At 43.4% G+C, this 20571-nt stretch overlaps 1 protein-coding gene across 1 annotated transcript in view; it reads right to left on the minus strand.

The window, feature by feature from the left end:
- The window catches only part of rhobtb3 (Rho related BTB domain containing 3), a gene marked incomplete at its 3' end in the record, with an annotated part of 43969 nt that extends 26040 nt beyond the window's left edge, over positions 1-17929 (minus strand). Inside the window, exons 1-7 of the mRNA XM_080775006.1 lie at positions 17598-17929; positions 16781-17015; positions 13855-14047; positions 11239-11396; positions 9907-10015; positions 4452-4647; positions 2304-2503 (exon numbers count right to left, since the gene is read on the minus strand). Of these exons, the coding sequence (XP_080631132.1) occupies positions 2304-2503; positions 4452-4647; positions 9907-10015; positions 11239-11396; positions 13855-14047; positions 16781-17015; positions 17598-17599 (1093 nt within the window). The 5' untranslated portion in view covers positions 17600-17929. The remainder of the gene's footprint in view (positions 1-2303; positions 2504-4451; positions 4648-9906; positions 10016-11238; positions 11397-13854; positions 14048-16780; positions 17016-17597) is intronic.
- Between the last annotated feature and the right edge of the window lie 2642 nt (positions 17930-20571).

The following is a 20571-nucleotide window of genomic DNA, read 5'->3' on the forward strand; positions in this document are numbered from 1 at the left end:
TGTCACTCCCCCATCTCTCTCCCCCATTTCCTGTGAGCCTACTGTCTGTCCCTCTATAAAAAATAGAAAATAAAGGCGAATGCCGCAAAAAAAAAGAAGAAGAAGAAAAAAAAGAAGAAATGTGGACCTCTATGGGGACCTCCGACCTACCACGGGTCACGGACAAAGTCAGAGAGAGAAGGATGAGGCTGGCAGGGCACTGCGTCAGGCACCTAGAAGTTGCGGCAAGTAAATTGACTCTATGGGAGCCAACCCAGGGCAAAGCCAGGAGGCGAAGAAGTGTACCACCTACGTAGACGTACTTCAGCGCGACAGCTTAGCTAACACTGCAGAGCTCAAGAACCTGATGTTGGATAGGAAATTGCAGAGGGCAGCGATCCAGGAATCCCGAGTTGGTGTTGGCTAGACCTCACTCTCGCTGTAACTATTACAAGAATAATTTCTACAGGAAAGTTGTCTCTGACTGCCTCTATAACCAATGTGGTTAGTATGCAATGTTTACATTTGGAATGTTCTTCAACTTCCACATTGCTCAGTTCTGCCTGTAAAATGGTGCATTTATGTATTATTTTTCTTTTCTGTATTCTTTTTCTCATACTTGGTGTAACAATCTAGCAAAATGTCATAAACCACAACTCTGAAGTCGTTTGACGATTTCAAATTACACCTTTCCTCTCACACCAATCATCAAAGAATTTGATTAATGCCCCCCCCCCCCCCCCCCCCTTACACACACACACACACACACACACGCACACACACACACACACACACACACACACACACACTGTTTCGCACGTATTTCTCTCTTTATAAGTTAACATCTCCTCCATAACCACAAGGGTAAGGAGGACTTTTCCCCAGACACATTCCTCTTTACTCTGATTTATTTTATCAGACGTCATACAGGAATGTCAAATTTCAAACGTCAAGGATACAAACAACAAGAAAGTCTTTTGACTTATTTCCATTGCGGTCCTTGGTCTGGGACAAACAACATGTCAAGGAAATACATAAAGGCAATACAGTACAAGTACACCAATAAATAAAACAATCAAGAGCTGCACTATCTACAGCATAAATACATAATCTACCTACAGCATAAATACATAGAATCGCAATACCATAAGCATATTCGAAACAACATAAAACCAGCCAGTTTGCTAATAAGCGAAGACTGGCCAAATCCAGAAACTGCACTTTCCTGACTAGGAACTTAGTTCACCTTCACCCTGCTAATGGTCTTAATACAAGAGGTTTCACCACACCCACGCTGCGATCTAGCAGGCAACCGAGGTAGCTGACTGAGGGTTTAGCAGGGAAGGACTGGCCCCCAAGAGTAATGCTCTTGCCAGTTTGTGCAACCTGAGCTGGGAACCAAATAAACTATATTCAGTTTTGGCCATATGAAGGGATCATTTGTTGTCTGAGAGCCTGTTGAATTCAATGCTGTTGAATTCTTTGAGGCTAAGATGGCTGAGTCGTCCATGTACAAGAACAAATTGACAGAACAAGCAGCTTCGTTTTTGAAATATTAAAAACAACAGGGGGCATAAAGACACTCCCTTGCCTGACACCGCAAATCACGGGCAGAACCTTTGAGAGATGGCCTTGCAAGTCTGTGATTTGGTCCCTGTCAGAAAGATACGACATGACCCAATTTAAACTGTAAGAGCTTATAGGCCTGAGGCTAGATAGTTTGTTAAAGAGTAAGACTGTCATAGAAGAGTAGAGGAAGGAGATCACAAGGAGATCAAAGTGCCCCTTACAGTCAATGTTGTTGTGGATTTCACCATGACCAACAGTTAGTAGCCTATGGTTTTCTTAGCTGTGCAGTGATACAGAAACAGAACTGACTTTAAACTTCATAACCATGGTATATGATTATTATACCACACCTATCAACCAATCAGATAGTGTGATTTAATTTGACCAAACGGTTTTCTAATCATTTTCATTATTGATATATTTCCGTAATAAAAAGCTGATAAAAGCCTAGCAACTGGCCAGCTGGACGGGAAAGGAACTGGTCGGAATAACGTGTTCCTTCCACGCGCTACGTCCGGCCGGGGAAACTCTCCCCTGTCAGGTGAAAAGAAGCAGCTTGGACTCATGCATAGAAGGAAGCATGAGGTCAGTCCGCTGCCCCCCCAGGTTGGCAGAGGAAGTGTAGCGCCCAGGATTACATTTGATAATTGACACTGGGTGAAAAAATGGGTTACAAAATCGTGGGATAAAAATAAATAAAAGCCTAGCAATAGTTAATAGCTATTTTTGCCATGTTTGACTTATAGGACATTTACCTCTGTACAGAAACATCAGCGTCTCCCACAAGCACAGACACAGGAGGGGGTCCTTCACCACCAGGCGAGAGAGGCGTCCAGCCTGGGGCCCGTCTGTCCTCGGCATGTCCCCGTCGATTCCCCCGTCCCAGGTGGACAGCAGAGAGTGGGGGGGGCCTGCGTCCCGCTCTCGACACACACACCTCGACTGGGGTCGGTCCCTGTTCAGCCATCAGGTTACAGAGCCACATGCCAGCCACACGTTCAGACAGTTAACGAGCTCTGTCACCTGAAGAAACTTAAAGCAGTGGTTCTCAAACTTGGACCCTAGTGTAAAAAGTGTAAAAGGACCTTGACATGTCAAGAACCCTAAAATTCATATGTATTAGGCTGTGAAGTGTGGACTCTCGAGAAGAGACGATTTGTGTAACAATAAATAAATATATAATTATTATTCTATCAAGATTTGTTTTTTTTAATGCTCAGAAATAGCAGATGTACTGTACAAGATTGTACATCTGCTATTACATGCTAAAGCATGGATAAAGCGGTTCAAATGATTTTAACGCTGTATTAACACATTTCGCTGGGGACACTCCCACTTTGAGAACCACTGACTTAAAGCAATATTAAACTTGGTAAAGGTTTGGGTTACGTTACGTAGTCACCCTGCCATGATTTGCTGTAACTCCTCACTAGCTGTTCTCTTGATTATCCATTAGAGCACCGAAGTCTGAGATAATTTATGCATCCTACCTGGTTCGCGGTTGTTTTCCCCAATTCTGAATTCCCATAGAATTCCCATTTAATATCACGCCATATAAGAACGGTGTCAAGTTCCGTGACATGTTTTGGATTTCCATGTGTTCCTTGGTTTTTAGTTAGTCAGTGTTTTACTTTACTGTTTTACTGTGATTTTGTAGTATTTACTGTCCGGGTTTCCTTTGTGGTTACTGTCACCTGTCTTGTCTCACCTGTGATTATTAGTTTGCTCCACCTGTGTCCTGTTAGTCTCTTAGCCAATCCCTGTCTTGATTTTGAGTTATGTTCACCTGTGCCCTGTTATCCCTGTGTGTATTTATACTCCCCTGTTTTTTTTAGTTCCTTGTCAGTTCATTGTTGGATGTCTAGTGTGATGTTGCTTGTTCCTGGAGTTTGATGAATAAAACCTCCAGCATTTAGACTTTCTGCCTCTGCGCCTCCCTGTCCTATACCTTCTTGATTCACACTGTGACAAACAGTGTTCCAAAAATAAAATAATTAGCACGGCAGTTTGACTCGTATAGATATGAAGCATCAACTGACGCCGATAAAACTTGACGGTATCAAATATGAGTGACTGACTATCGTAAATGATACAGAGCCACCTCCCTGACAATAGCACCGGGACAGTTTGTTTATTTTTGGACCACAATTCTTATATGAGACAATTCCCATATATGACCCAAGTCACCCAATAGTATTTATTCTCCATAGAGAAATGACAAGTTTTGTTTTTCCATCTGTTTACAACAATTGCTAAATGTATTATCATCCTTTCTTACACATGCAATAACTGACATGTTTTTGTCACAAAACCATACCTTCCTAATTATAATAGTAACATCAACACGAAGTTGACATTTTTATACATTTGTAAATTTATACACTGGCAGACTCCACTTTGATTGTGTTACTTTGTGTGCTAAAAGTCTGGGTTTGCATGTGTTTGGTCCGACGTACTAACAGTCTGACAGCCACGGGTTAGTTTTAACCTGCCGTGCATGTCGGAAGCCACAGGTTACTTTTAACCTGCAACGCATGTTGGGAGCCACGGGTTAGTTTTAACCTGCCACATCTTAGTTTTAACCTGCCACAAGTTCGTTTTAACCTGCCACACATTTCAGGAGCCATGGGTACGTTCTAACCGGCCATGGCTTAGTTATAACCGGCCACGCATGTCGGGAGTGACGGTGTTGTTGGATTAATGCCTGTCGGACTGTTAGTATGTCTAACCAATGTATGCAACCCAAAAGACTGACCTCGAGAGTGCTGTTTCACCATGCAACTCAGTGTAATGGGGAGACTATAGTGTTTTTGGACTATCAACAGAGCAACTGAAGACACAACCCTGAGCTCCACTAAAGTGTGTAATTGTGCTTCCACTGTACGTGCGTGCGTTCTTCCTACCTGGCCTTGGGTCCCAGAAGCAGCTGTCTAAAGTATGGGCTGACGGCGCAGAGCACCGAGGCGTGTGCCCAGCCGAGCTCCTTCCCGGACTCGCCAGCGTAGAACGCCACATCAGCAAACTGCACTCCCCGCTCCAACAGCCACTGCATGTCCTGGGAGAAGCTGGACTCCTCCACACGGATGGGTGGAAGCCGTGCTGAAACACACGCATGAAGATCAATGAGGCGACGTGTGTCGAGGGAGGGCAAAAGACAGGCAAAGTGTCACCTCCAACACATCAACAACAACCATCTCATCAAAGCAATTGACCACTTTGTACCTAGCATCCATATGCTGGGCATGTCTTTATTATCAAAATCTTTCACAAATGTTTAGACATTTTCACAAAGTAGTGTTCGGCACGTTGTGAGCTTGTAGATCACTACTGTATGAACAAAGTATAAAATAGGGTTTAACATGTGGTTATGGAGGAGATATTATGAAGAGAGAAATACGTGCGAAACTAACCATTTAGTGTGTGTGTGTGTGTGTGTGTGTGTGTGTGTGTGTGTGTGTGTGTGTGTGTGTGTGTGTGTGTGTGTGTGTGTGTGTGTGTGTGTGTGTGCGGGGGGGGGAGGGCAGAAGGCACATTTGTAACTGTAAGCATCCATCAGTAAATCATTGTCCTATTATAATCCTATTCATGCTTAATACACAGCCCACCTCTGTACCCCTCGTCTCATTTTTATTGTCACTCAGTGACTAGTCGCCTTGCACAAGACACTGTCCCGGAATCAGTGCGTCGCACTTTTATGTAAAGCACTTTGTAACTTCGATAAGTGCTCTATAAATAAAGTTTATTGTTTCTATGAAGAAGAAAGTTTACTGTATTATATTTAATGCATGACATGGCACAAGCAGAGTTGAGAGATGTTGGACTGGAACCAACAGCTACGGCCCGGTGCTCGCTGGCTGTTTGGCAGGGCCCTTCAAGCCGTCAATCATTGCATCCAAACCGTGTAAAACACCGCAGCCGTATACGTTGTCAAATCAATATGTAACACTATTTATATCATAACAGGTCATTTTGTGGTTATAATTTGCATTTTGTGTTGTTAACCCATTTAGGCCTGAAATTTATAAAATGTCTTCTAAATCCTGACAGTTTTCTGTCACTCGGTGGCACGCTATGAGCTTGTAGATCTGCTATTTTTCAATAGTTAAATTATAACATAATGTTTAAAACACCAAAAGGGGTTTCCGCCCAAGCTTCAATGGCAGAGGTGGGGAGTCAGGGTGGGGTAGATTCAAAACGCCCCCCCACACACACACACACACACACACACACACACACACACACCACCGCAGAGATACGGGTTAAATTCCCCACAGCGGTGCCTCTGGCGAGCACTCCAACAAACACAATTGTCAGTGTTGGCGCATGTAGGAAGCTGGCAGAGAATAGTGTCCTTGTTGCCACCTCAGACAGTGGCCTTGTGGTTAGAGTGTCTGCCCTGAAACTGGGAGGTCCCCGGCCGGGTCATACCAAAGACTGTACAAATGGGACCCAATGCCTCCCTGCTTGGCACTCAGCATCAAAGGGTCGGATTGGGAGGTCAAATCATTGAAATCAACTAATCAAATGTTTACCGAGCGTGGCACGGCTGCAGCTCACCGCTCCTTGGCTGCGGCTCACTGCTCCAACAGATGGGTCAAATGCGGAGAACAAATTTCACCGCTGTAACGTGTGTGACAAATCGTATGACTTTGAATTTGACAGCAGCACTCCATGTGTATCAGTGGAGTTGTGTATACTCCGCTGACCAACTAGGACATGAATTATCGCCCGGACTTTGATATCATTCATAATATTGTGATATATTATTGTGACATAAGTGTCTCTTCCTGGTTTTAATCACCGAAGCTCTATTTTCTACTAAAATAAAATCAAGTTTACAGCACGAACTATTGCGACTTGATGTGAGCTATTACATCACTACTACATCTGCAATTTTTGCTGTTGAGAGGGATCACAGTATACGCAGAGAATTGGCAATGGCTAAATTGTGGTGTTAAAAATCTATGTAATCTTTTAATTTGAATTCTCATAGATAATAAATACTGATATCCTGGAGCTTATTAAAAGCAGTTTCCAAAACGTCCGATAAGACTGCCTGCGTGAGACCTGGAATGAACCTGAAGTGAATGAGTATACCGCTCTCCCCTCCGGGACAACCACTTTAGACCTGAGGACGATTCTTAAAAAATGGCTTCTAAATCCTGACAGTTTGTGACAAAAGCACATTATTAATGTCATTTCTGCTTTATTTTCTGTGCATGTTATTTGTATACGTGTGATATGGAACATGTGGGTTGTGAGAGGCTTATTCTTTCCTATTTCTATGTGAAAGGTAACGGGTCTGGTACACTAGGGTGATTGATAGGTGTCAATGACGGATTGATACCACACCCAAAGGTACTTAGGGAGGAAGTGGCACACGGGAGGCGGCTCCCAAACAAACAGTGTGTTGTGTAGGCCTACACGGAGGGGAATAGGAGCTCCAGGCGCCAGATAACGTTTGAGCAGCTATTAAAGTTTAAACGCACTTATCTGCAGCCGTAACAACAATCAAAGAACAGTCTTGCCCGTTGGATAAAGTATAGCATCGCGCTTGGTGCTGCCGACGGGGATCGACGTTGGAGTCACGGATGTATCTGCCGGCGGTCGGAGTCTACAGAGCTGCTGCGATCGGTGAGATCTTTCCAAACTCCAAAGTGTTCTAGGAGGATTGTAAATATTAAGCGTTTCGTTCATCGCGAGGGATTAAACCACTGTGGACTCTAACGTGCGCGCGCCTCGGTAGAAGAGGACTTTGTTTACTTGCGCAGTTGCGTTCCGCTGACTTTGGGACTGGTTTGGGGCGGGAGGGGGGGTTTGGATGTAATTATTGATTGTTGTTTTGAGTTTGTTTTCTTGTTTGTTTATTTAAGTTAGTAGGGAAAGAGACAGGGAGAGACGTCATGGTAAAGTGAACTGTATACCTGTGTTTACAAATCCCTATAAAGTGTGTAAAGTAAACCCCACGATCCCGCTGATTTTTTCCTTAGTTAATAATTTGCCTTGCTGTGAAGAGGGCGATTGTTACAAGTTTTCTGAAATACCTATTTCTATATCAGTGGTGCTCAATATTTTATGTCAAGAAGTTAAGAACACCAAAAATATATTTTGCCACCGACCCCCATCTGAAAAATATGTCGTTCCAGGGACGCCCCCAGAAGCAAAGATTTGAGTTAAAAACGTTCACTCTGAAAGAATATACAATATACATTCAGATGTATATAGCGCGGCACTGAGCTATCTGAGCTATGAGCTTGTAGATATGCTATTTTTCAACAGCTAAAGCATAATGCTTAAAACACCAAAAGGGGTTCCCGCCCCAAAATCGATTAAACTCTCCAGCAGTCTGGTCTTCAGCAGGGGTCCACAATCCCTAGGGGGTCCTCTTGATTTTTTAAATATGTCTAAAAATATCCACAAACTAAAATCAAACAAAGCATTCAGGAAAATCAGAGATGCTATATATTCAGTCTCCTTTCGTCCTCATCTTTGCTCTTTCTATGACTTTGAACCTTTCATTTGTCCCACCGTCCAAACCTGTTAGCGTTACATACTCATATTTCCTTTTTTTTTTGCCTACCACCTATTCCTAGAAAGAACCCTGCACATCTGCTGCACTCTCTAAAACTCTGCAGAACTGGCTGCAAATTAAAAGGGATCAGAAGTGGGGGCCGATGCTTAGTTTAATATGTAAAACAGTTTTAAACAATATTATGTAGTGGCGGTCCCTGCTTTGTCTATGTATATCTAAGGGGGCCGGCCCCCTGAAAAACGTTGAAGACCCCTTTTCTAGAGACTTATAGTAAACGGCACCTGATAGTTGTCTCTGTGTTTGGACAACTTTTTTTCTGTCTACACCAAATTGTTCCACTCGCGTTGTGAGCTTGTAGATCATCTATTTTTGGCTATTCCCCCCAGGCCAGAATACAGATGCTGGGGTTCATGTGGTTAAACCACTTCTCCTGCAGTTCACTGCTCAACAGGGGAAGACTGCATTTGTGCTTGACAGCACAAATTAACGTGTGTGTGTGTGTGTGTGTGTGTGTGTGTGTGTGTGTGTGTGGTACACGCTTGGTTAAACATGGCTCTGGATAAAGGTTAAAAATCATCCAAGCACTATGAAATTAAGATAATTCTTCGTGTGACACATAAGATCTGTTCCGTTGTTGTTTTCTTGTAAAAACTGGATTGGATAATGCTCTTGATCCAATTATTTACACTGTGCTGCACATGGAAACATTTTAAGCCACAGCCATATCAAATATTCAGAGTAAATTTGGTAAACGGATTAAATGAGGAGCTTCAGTCTGCTCATAGACACAACAAGATTGCACAAAGAGAAGCCAGTGATCTGGTATGTTTAGCCTACTGACCACGACTACCATGTTACCATTTACCATTTACTGCGGACCATTTCCAAGAGCATACCGGTTGATTTTCGAGGAAGACATTGGAATTGGATTCCATTTAGTACGGAAATCAACCTACAGAGACTTTGCCTGAGATAGGTAACAACAGAGTGAAACATAATTTTTACATATTTTTAATGCATTTTCAAACGCATTAAATTAAACCCTATACATACAGAATACACTACGCATGATTGCCCTGGGGTATATCCTTGCCAGCGAAACATCAGGTGCCTTTGTGTGCATATTGCTTTTTAAAATGCATTAAATTAAACCCTATATACTTTACTTTATTAACAGGGATTCCCCAGGGGTATATCCTTTCCTCCCCTCCCCCCCCCCCCACACACACACACACACCATGTGTGCACGCATCCGCCTGGGAGACAGCAGACTGCTGGACGAGCGCTGGCACTTTGGAATGAGGGGTCTGCATGGGTGACAGCAGACTGCTGGGTGAGCACTGGTGCTTTGTCATGGGTGTAAGATCTTAATTTTCGGGCCTGTTAAGAACTGTAGTTTTCGCCGGCTGCCGGGCACGGCTGCACTAATAACTTTGGGGTTAGAGTTTAAATGGACATGTATCAGTCAAAAGGGAGACATTGAAGAGGAAGGATGGATGGGGAAGGATCAACATATGGAATGTTAGAACAGGTCAGCTCCATATATGGAGATCTAAGGGATTGAGGTTTGTGGTCAGATGTAGAGTTGCTGGCCAATATTGATGACATCAGGGATCTCTGTATGGGCTTAATATTGATGATGACATCAGGGATCTCCATCTCTGATGATGTCACGTGATGTCACATGCTCCATCCCTGATGATGTCACGTGATGTCACATGCTCTCTCACCCCGACCAAACAACCAACCAACACACACACACTGACGGGAAATGCACGATTCCATAGTTAACTGCGACCTTTGGTCACAATAACATTGTCTCTGACCTGGTTGTTCTAGGTGGGGCGGGCGAGGTTCATTTAGTTTATTCGTTCTCCTCTTCTCCGGCCTCTCTTTGGCTTTCTGCTTCAGACACTGAATCATGAAGTACTCCAGCTAAACAGCACGCACGGACGCACACACACACACACACACACACACACACACACACACACACACATTAATCTCAAACACAAGGCCCCATATACAGTTTTGTTTTGTGACATCACCACACCTTCAGTTAGGCACCAATCTTCTCAATATATCAAACTGACTCCTTTCCTCGCCCCCTTGTGTGCTATATTATACTGCTAAAGTGCAACACTAAAATCCCATTAGTTTCAGACATGTCCTCTGTTAAATATTTATCTGACAAAAAGCGTGTTGTGCACAGTAATACAAGCTAGGGTGCACTTGTCAGAAAAGGCTTTCCAGCAATATATACAAGGGTGAAACTGTTCGTTGATGCCCGAATATATTCTTTTACAGTTACGTTATATAGTATATTTATAACCGGTTTTATAAACTCGGGCACATTGAACTAATTTACAACACACAGGGATGGATTAACCCCCAAGAGGGCCCCTGGGCCGGTAATCTTTGCAGGGCCCCCATAGCGCGAGTGCGCGCAACATTTTCGCGGTTTTCCATCATGTTTTCCACTCAAATTTAACTAACTCAATGGCCAATGAAGGGCCCCGGGAGCCCTTTACAGGGCGTCAAACCTAGTACTGCACGGTCCAATTGGGGACCAGTGGGGCCACGGCCCCACTGGCCCAATGGCTAATTTGTCCCTGACAACACAAAGTACAAACATGGACCATTTCACATTATTAATCAAAAATAAAGGGGGGGTGGACAAAGCACACATTTCTCTTCTACGACAACACAGCAGCAGCACGTTGCAACATTCATACAATAATCAATATGTACTGTGGGCAAGGTGATCATTAGCACTGCCAAAAATAAAATAAATGATTGATGATGTGTTTTTAATATCCCCTAGTACTGAAATGATGCCATAACTTACCCACTGGTGGAAGGTAACTAAGTACTGTACTTAAGTACCATTTTGAGGTATTTGTACTTTACTTGAGTATTTCCCATTTCCCAGTGAGCTTGTAGATCTGCTATCTTCAAAATATTTTGTACACATTTTGAACTTGTGAAATGGGACATTCTGCAATATGAGTACTTTTACTTACGTACATTTGGATGCCGATACTTTTGCACTTTTACTCAAGTACATTTCTAATACAGGACTTCTACTTGTAATGGTTGTATTCATCTCCATTGCAGTATTGATACTTTTACTTTAAGTAAAACATTTGAGTACTTACCACACTGCCAAAGTATCGTCCCACAAACACGTGGTTGAGAGAGGGCAGCTCCAGATACGTGGCCCCCAGGTCCCGGGACAGCTGGAGACCCTCGCTGTGAGGCACACAGCTGCTCCAGTCCGACGCGCACAACGGACATGTGCACGGAGGACCCTCATCTGCGGACAGTAGAGAGTACACATATCGTAGGTGAGGTAGGGAATGCCATACAATAGCCTGCACAGTAAAAAATCAGACCCGTCTGAAGTGAGTGTTGCTGTACTGTACTGTACTGTACTGTACTGTACTGTACTGTACTGTACTGTACTGTACTGTGCAAGCCCTCCTCCCAGGCCTGGGTGTATCTGTGTCTGTGTGTTAGGCTGTGCAACAGTGACACTTGGTGGTGAACAAACGCTATAACGCTATTTTCGTGCTTGGACACAAGGACACAGGGACAGACCCAGGGACACAGCCACACACATAGCTGTCTGTCTATAGGAGTGGTTGCACTACTCAAAAATTACTTCTTCCCTATTCCCCAGATAGTGTTTGTCATGTCTAGGAGGACGCTGAACTCAAAGATTGGGTGGAAAACAGCGCAGCAAGACTCCATATTTGGCGTCATGTTTCAGCCTCATCCAACTGCCGTTCACTTCAATTATAATATTTTAAATTTTTTAATTAAAATATTAAAATGAAAATAAAACGTCCTTGGCCTACTGGCAACATACATAAGAAATGGCGAGATTAGCCCTAGACATGGGGACACACACAGTCGCGCACACAGACATGCACGCACGCATGCACGCGCGCAACACACACACACACACACACACACACACACACACACATACTTGCACCCTCTCCTTGACGGCTTGGCGTAATAATATATAAAGCTATGATAAACTATAGCTATAGAGTTTTCTGCATTGAAATAAGCACCGTCTAAAGCACACACATAATATAGCTTTGTGTTGTGGGGAAATCAAAGCAGACACAGTGAGGAGGAGGACATTAGAGGGATTAGGACGAACAGGAAGAAAGGGGCCATAGAAAGATTGCACAACGAAGGAGAAAGCCAGGGAGAGAGGAGAAGAAACAGAGAATGAGTGGGGCGTGTACTGTTACTATGTGCCTGAGTGGGGCGTGAATTAGATAGATACTTAGATAGATATAGATACTTGGATAGATAGATTTAGATAGATAGATACTTAGATAGATAGATAGATAGAGATAGATAGATACCGTAGAATAGATAGACAGACAGACAGACAGACAACAGACAGACAGACAGACAGACTGTAAATAGAGCAGTGTTCTGTATGTGTGGTGTGCCCTGGAGTTCATGCACGCTCGAGAGGCTCTCCGCAACATGTATGCCCTGGGTGATCTAAGCCACCTAGCAGGAGGCACATTACTAAGAGCTCACACATCACTCTCTGACTGCAGTCATAGGGGGGTTGAGACTGAGAATGCACACAGAGTCACACAACAATAAGACAAGACAAACAGACCCGGTCTACCAGCTATAGCAAGCCTCGCTCCCCGCCAAGAAGACCTCCCTCTAGTCACCCACAGTAAAGTCCTTGGTGTGCGCGAATGGAACCAATTTGTGCACTCTCTGAGTCAAAATAACACTGAGGATTTTACTGGTACACCCTGCTCTGAAGGTCTGACAGCATCTCAAAGAATCCTATGAGCGGCCAAGCTAAAAATACAGGCTGGCAAACAACAATGTGACGTGACGGGCTCCTTCCTAACAACAATGTGACGTGACGGGCTCCTTTCTAACTTTTTCAATCAAAATAAAACAGGGTCTGTGTGCTGCCTTTTTTGATGTTCGTAAATACACCACTACATTATACAGTAGTACCACCATCCACCGTAGCAAGCCCAAATGAACTACATTATAGTACCACCATCCACCGTAGCAAGCCCAAATGAACTTTCACCAATATGGCTGTGTTTTTCTTTTTTCATTTGCTTGTTTGTTTGTGAGTGTACAGTATGTGCACGTTCTTTCCTGCCAGTTTGAGCTTTTTCCCATTTTGCGGGGCTCATAATGGCCGTGCTATGGACTTGGACTAATGTCTTGGTTGTTGGTTTGTTTGTTATAAAGACGCATTAGAGGGAGCAGCCTTCAGGCGGCCAAGCTTAAATTTAATCACGAGCATCCTCTCCATTGCTGAGAGGACAGGCTGGAGGACAAAGACGCTCACAGACATATCTGTGGTTCAATGCGAGGATCAGAATTCTAATAATAAAATCAACAACAAAAATCAAATTAGTGTCAAACACACTGTAATGGCAAACAATCACCATACGTCGCAAACACAATAATGATAAAAAGATGAGTCATGAAAAATCAGACTGATGCATATTTGACAGTGCCTAAACTCCAACCTCACACTGCAAAACTCTGAAGTGTTCATTTACCCCACAATAATTTAGTGCCAGAGTTAAGTGAACACAGGATTTCCCAGTGCAGCCTTCAGATCCCGGATTCCGATTAAAACGGTGGATGGTATATGATGTCAGGAGAGGCCATTTTAAAAGCTTTATCGGTCAGACCTCTAATTCTCTTCTTGAGTAAGATGGACCCAGGGCAAAGAAGTCGACAAATTAATTTCTCACCATTGAGCCTGGCTCCCACGGCGACCAGGATAACAGGAACTCCCCAGTGCCTCAGTAAGGGGCGGAGCCTGGGTGCGTAGCCGTTGCGCACCTGCTGGAACGCTAGCTTGTCGTTAACCGAGTACTTAATGACCAGGATGTCCGCCTGCTCCAGGACACTCCGAACGCTGGCCCAGTCACTGTCCAGCAAGTCCTACACAAAGTAGGAAGGATAGGAGAAAATATATGACATTAGGCCTGTCACTTTTTATCGCTTTTTTTACTACAAATAAAAATGTTCTGATTGGCTAATTGGCTAATTCAACTACATTAAATATGAACTATGTCAGTCATACGTCGGCCATACCATGACCAAAATTGTTAATTTAAAACAAAATGTCAGACACCAGAGCGTTACGCTATTTGTCAAATTTTATTTTTGTTTACAAAGCCTAAAAGCCAAAAAGAAATGTATTTTTTTTTGTATTTATATGTTCCAATGTTCCAAAGGCCCAAAAACCCAATTAAATCAATGAATGCATTTATTTGTGTCAATCGCCAAATGTCACGATCATATCAACCCCAGAATGAACAGTTTGCAGGCAGACACATCCCACCCGCCCTGGGAGTGGCAGAGATCAGTGAGCAAGCTGTAACGCTAACCTAACCTCACCGACCGTACCTGTTGTAAACATCCCACCTTCATTCTACTGAACGAATACCTCTGTAGGGAATGGAATGAGTGAGTGAGCTTTAACCTGAGTGGTGTAAAAGCTTTTGTTGTATACCCACAACAACAGCAAGGCCTGAGATCATCTCAAGCATAGAAGAACAAAACCCCCAAAAAACGTTTATTGATCTTTGAGAGGGATAAAAAGCACAAATAGATAGAGCGGACACAGCAGTCTTTATGGATGTTAGACAGCACTACAGTGGGCTGCACTGAAGGGTATGAACACCCAACAATGTCTCACGCGGTATCAAATTCATATTAAGTAAAAATTGCAAATATGGTCCTTGGAACAATGGAGACATTTTCCATGGCGGTGGCATCACTGCTGTAAGGCAAGCAAGCAGCCTTGGAATTCCAAATGTGGCTACAACAATAATAGCGTTGTGGAAGCCGAGGGGAGAGAGACTAACGTAAACAGCCACTCACAAATTCAATCCTTTAAACATGACAATGCGCTGACAAAAATATCTCACTTCTTTCCCTGCAGGTGATGCCCTGACCTTGCTCTGCCACTGCACAGTGCACATTAAATATAATATGCCACCTTCACTCATGCACAAAAACTATCACAAAACAGAGGTGAGAACAGAAAACACATATCGAGGACACATGGATGACAACACAGAGAGCGTTTAGGACGGTTATAGATGCACAGCATTGAAAAAAAAACGATTATTGATTACCAATTATTATTATTAGTTACCATTATTTGCATGGTCAAATCAACCGATACCGATATTGCGATACAAGTTTCTTTCCAGTAGGGTTTACCTTATACCTGTTATACAGAAACTGTGATTCTGGTTCAGATACAGACTTAACTAATAAACAATGCATTCTTATTACCTGATTTATTAGGCTTACACATATTTGCACATATTTACATTATTCATATTTACATTATTTACTTTACATTATTCCAACTTGTTGACCCTGAATAAGCCTTTCAGACGGGCATCGATTAACGCAGATGTTGTCAACTGGATCAACGACAGGTCTGCTCCAGGTTTCACGAGGTTCCCAGTTCGAACTCGGGCTCCCCCAGAGTTAGTGCCGAAGTGTCCTTGAGCAAGACTCTGAACCCCTAATTGCTCCTGATGTGCTGCTGGTTGGTGCCTTGCATGGTCTCTTCCGGGATCGGTGTTTCAATGGGTGAATGTAATGCACAATCTATGTAAAGCGCCTTGGATAAAGGCGCTATATATGAATGCACCATTTACCATTTGCCACTCGACTTGACGACTTCTCTGTGCGCACAGAAAATAAACCGCAGGTCTTATTGAAAATGACTTACTAGGCGCGTTAATCGCTTCCCGTTTGAAAGGACGGGCAGCGTCCTTAAGCTTCTCCAAAAAACACTAATTGAATCTGCAGCCTTCATCATCACAAAAGGCTTTTTCAGCTTCACATACAAACCGATTAAAACTGGTTGAGGTACAGATAATAATAGGAAGTCATGGTAGCGCATCAGAATCAACATTCAGATCACACCTAATTGGTGGATATCAATACATTTATATGAAATAGGGGTGCATATATGAATGGATGATAAACACTCAGTTATGCAGAGGTGCTATCTATCTATCTATCTATCTATCTATCTATCTATCTATCTATCTATCTATCTATCTATTGCATTGATGCAAATAGCCTGCATCCTGCATCCTTACACTCACTAAATTGAGAAAGCACACAATCATGTCACGCTCCGGGGGTCCTGAGATGCAATACTGTACTCAGTACTGTACTGTAACCTATTTATATCACTAGCAAAACGACATATTGCATCAAAATCAGTTTAACCACATTAACCCTACATCGGCTATTTGCAAATAGCACATCTGCGTTGTGGGCTTGTAGATCTGCTATCTTCTGCATAATAATCTTTTTTTTAAGATATTTTTGGGGCTTTGATAGTGGAAAGTGGAGACAGATGGGAGAGAGACAGGGAGTGACATACAGCAAAGTTCATCAGGAACAGGACTCAAAGCGCTGCATTAGGAGCCTATGTGCCCGGGACCGCTATAGGCCGACCCGCAGGCCCTGCATAATAATCTTGAAATGTTTTAATAAATGAATACATTATCTTACTTACTTACTTACTTATTACTGACACAAAATATTTTCAGATGGGGGGTCTGTGGAACGAATACACATTCATTTGGGGGTCCTTTTTGAGAACCATATTGATATAATCTCTAAAACAACTCTTACCCAGGTTGGACAGTCTCGTACCACCACAGTGACGTCTCCAAACACGCGTGAGGTGTACTCCATGAAGGCGGGGTTGTGCGGGCTGCCCTCCAGGTCCCGGGGGCCCAGCACAGCGCCGTGGCCCAGGTAGCTCCACAGCAGGCCCCCCTGCAGCTGTCCCTGGCCCATTGTGGCCTCTTCCCCTGGCCCGACCCCCCCGGCACACTCGCTGCCCAGGGCCACGATGTGAATGGACCTGCAAAGGAGGAGAATTAAGCAGACAAACACAAAGCCATGGCACGCATGATGATGACGACGATGGAGACAATTTCTGTAGATCTGTCACCGTCACCCTCATGAGATGGAAAACACTCACAGTTGGTGGTGGGAGAGGAGGACATGCAGCTGACATGCAACTGACAGGAACGGCATGGTGCTAGAAGCTGAATTGTCTTCCTTACATTGTGATGATTACATTGTGACTGTCTGTCTGTCACTTAGGGCATCATTGGTATATGTCACTGAAAGTGAATAAAATGACTATTCAATCCTCACATGGCACAATCCTGGAAAGACCCCTAACGTCACTGCTTGAATATAATATACGGTAATATTATATATATATATATATATATATATATATATATATATATATATATATTAAACTGGGTATGATGATTAAGATGTTATTATCATTATTATTGTGGCTATTATGGCTATTAATATTATGACTTATCTGTATTTGAAAGAAAAAAGAAAAGAAACTGAAACATGCAAGCGGGACAAAGCTCTCTCAGTCAGCGTCGTTTGCATGGACGCATTCAAGCAGATAACTTACATTGTGGTGGTGGTCACTGGTCAGTGTTTTCCACACGTAGCCTACTGCTCTCTATGCTCCGGAGCACGTCCGTCCCTCCAATGATCCACGCTGCGTTTTCACATGAGTCTGCAGTCACAGCCTTGCTTTTCCGCAATGAGCCGCGGCTCCTGGTCCAGCAGCACGCTCCGGCTCCGCGCCGCCGTATTTAATCCCCCCTCTCTCCTCCTCATCCCCTGCATGGAAGAAGAAGGGACAAGACCACCAACACCACCACGACCACGGCACGACGGGAGAGTTGGTTCTTCGCAATCTCTCGCATTTCCTTCGTCGTTGTTCATTCATAAAGCGAGCCCCCCCGATGGTGACGACGCAGCCTTTACGGGTCTATAATAATAATGTCCCGCAGCCGAGCCGAGGTGAGCGCCGCTCCGCTGCAGAACAGAGGTGCACCGGTCCGGACAGCCAGCCAGGCAGGCAGACACTGGGCAGAGTAGTGTGTGTTCTGTTGTATTCAGCTGCTGGCTGGGGGGACTGGACTCACTGACTGGAGCCGCCAGTGCGCTAGACACAAACAAGTTGACTCTGCTGCATGCTGCTCGGTGGGAAACACATTGAGGCGACGCACAGAAAGAAGAAGCATTGCTGCTGCTGCTGCTGCTGCTGCTGCTGCAATGTGTCCATACAATCCATACTGATTGACGAGTATTGATCCAATGACAGTTACGTCACCCCCAAGCCAACCTACTGAACCTAATCAAGTTCCACGCGTAAAAGAAACAGTGATAAGAGTGGAGGAGAGAGAGGAGCTGAGAGGAGTGGACCGTGGTGGAACACACACACGACACCAGTGGTCCCGCCTGACTCAGCACACATCACACACACACACACACACACACACACACACACACACACACGTAGATGTGCGGGCATGCACGCGCATACATGAGCAGTAGCAGCATTAATTCATAAAATTCAATTTTCTCTGCTCTGCTGTGTCCCATAGTCTTATTAATTATTCTGTTGCTGTAGGTGTGAATTTGTTTCCTGGCTCTGAAGATGGACAGAAGATGGTGGGTACGTTCTTCTCGTAATAATCTTTCATTAAAATGATTGGGTATCTTAACAATCAATTTATTTGACAAATAGTGTGCGTGTGTTAACTGTGTTTGTGTGTGTGTGTGTGTGTGTGTGTGTGTGTGTGGGAGGGGGGGGGTGAGACTGAGAGATGTCTTTGTTGTGACAGGCATATCTAACACTGGTGTTTATTTTTAAGGCAGTTGGTGGGACTTTGCCATTGCTGTAGGCCTCTATTAAATCTCTACTGGAATGGAATCCTGCCACGCTCCAATGACTGGCAATAAAGTAAACACTGTAGGCCTACTGGGGGAAAAACTGACTGCAACTTGGAATGGTCGACCTACAGCTTAAATTAAAGATCTGTTCTCCCATTACAGTCAATTTAAATACTGGTATTTGAATGCCGACCTAGCCACAAATGTCTGCAACTGCTTTAAAACTTGTGTTGTATCCCACGCTAGTTGGGGGAAAGTTTCTGAATTTGTTATGTTTTATCATTGTAGGCTTATGTGAATATGGATGTGAAAATGAAATTGTGGGCCTACTGTCTCTGTGATGTACTGTATCTACTGTCTCTGCATGTACTGTATCTCGGTGACACTGCAAATGAGGGCAACCTCAATGTCTTTTCGAGAATAAATAAAGGTTTGAATGAATGCCAACACCCATTGTAACGTTCGTTCATAAAGACTTGCCAATTTGAAAACAATAAGGTACAGCAGAAGGCACTAGCCACTAGCCAATTTGATTGATTAATGACTTGTTCCAACTACAAGTCATGATGTAAAATGAAATTGTCCCAGCCGTCATTAATAATTGTGTCCAAAGGAGAAGGATGGAATGTCCGACTCCTAACATCAATCTCAACATTAAGTGGCCTCATGTAAACTTGTCTGGGATAAAAACCTGTTAGGCTGTTACTGAATTTGCTCTTCATGTCAATATCATGTCAGTATACGTATCGTGGTCAGTATCATGTCAGTATCCTGGTAACATTTAATTTCCCTTGTTTGTATTACTTATTTAACCAGGTAAAAGTAATTGAGATTAAACTCTCTTTTCCAAGAGTGACCTTGAAGCCTCAATGCAATGCCAAGTGGACCAGCGGTTTCCGAGAACGAAAAACTGCCTGGTGTCTAGTTCTCAGAGCTCGCTGCTTGCGTGCAGAGAAGTAATTTCAACTGAATGACCACTCACCACCCCTTAATAAAGGAAAACTCTTATGACCACAACAGAGGTCTACTCTATTCACAACAAGGACACCCTTTTCAAGTGATAAATAGAGAATAGAGGATGCCATAGTTGCTTCAACTTGTCCTTGGAAAATGTATCCATATGAAGGAGTGTATAAAGCTGTCTGTACCTTGTGGTGGCAAAAATGCATATTTATACACTATGGTATTGATTAATTGAATGTAGCCTACTAGTAGATGATACTTAACAATGTTCTTCACTCACAAACTCATTAGAGACTGCCGACTCATGTAAACCTATTTCAAACTGTGTGAGTTAACTATAGAATAGAGTCCATTTAAGGAATGACCATCTCTTGTTACTCCTGAAACTCTGTACACTGCTGAAAGTATAAAATATGTGTGGGAGAAGTGTGTGGGGAGTTCGGAGGGAAGCTCTGGAGGGAGACACTAGTCTCTCTGGTGTGATGACATATACAATAAAATAATGTAGTTCGAATCCTGATGGTTGAGTCCTGCTTCTTCCTGATGTTGTTTACTTACTAATAGTGAGACCATTAATTCCCATTGCAACCTAAACTGTTAAGCTCAAGTCAAGACCCAAAATAGAAATTTGACATTTCTACAAGCTCAACGCAGTGTTGTGGCAGTTCAGCCTGCCACTGAGACTGAATGCCTAAAGTTTGAATTATTATTTAATGTGTATGTTGCAGAGAATTATA

The sequence above is a fragment of the Protomyctophum bolini genome (genome assembly GCF_963924005.1).
Source record: "Protomyctophum bolini genome assembly, chromosome: 2".
Lineage (NCBI taxonomy): Eukaryota > Metazoa > Chordata > Actinopteri > Myctophiformes > Myctophidae > Protomyctophum > Protomyctophum bolini.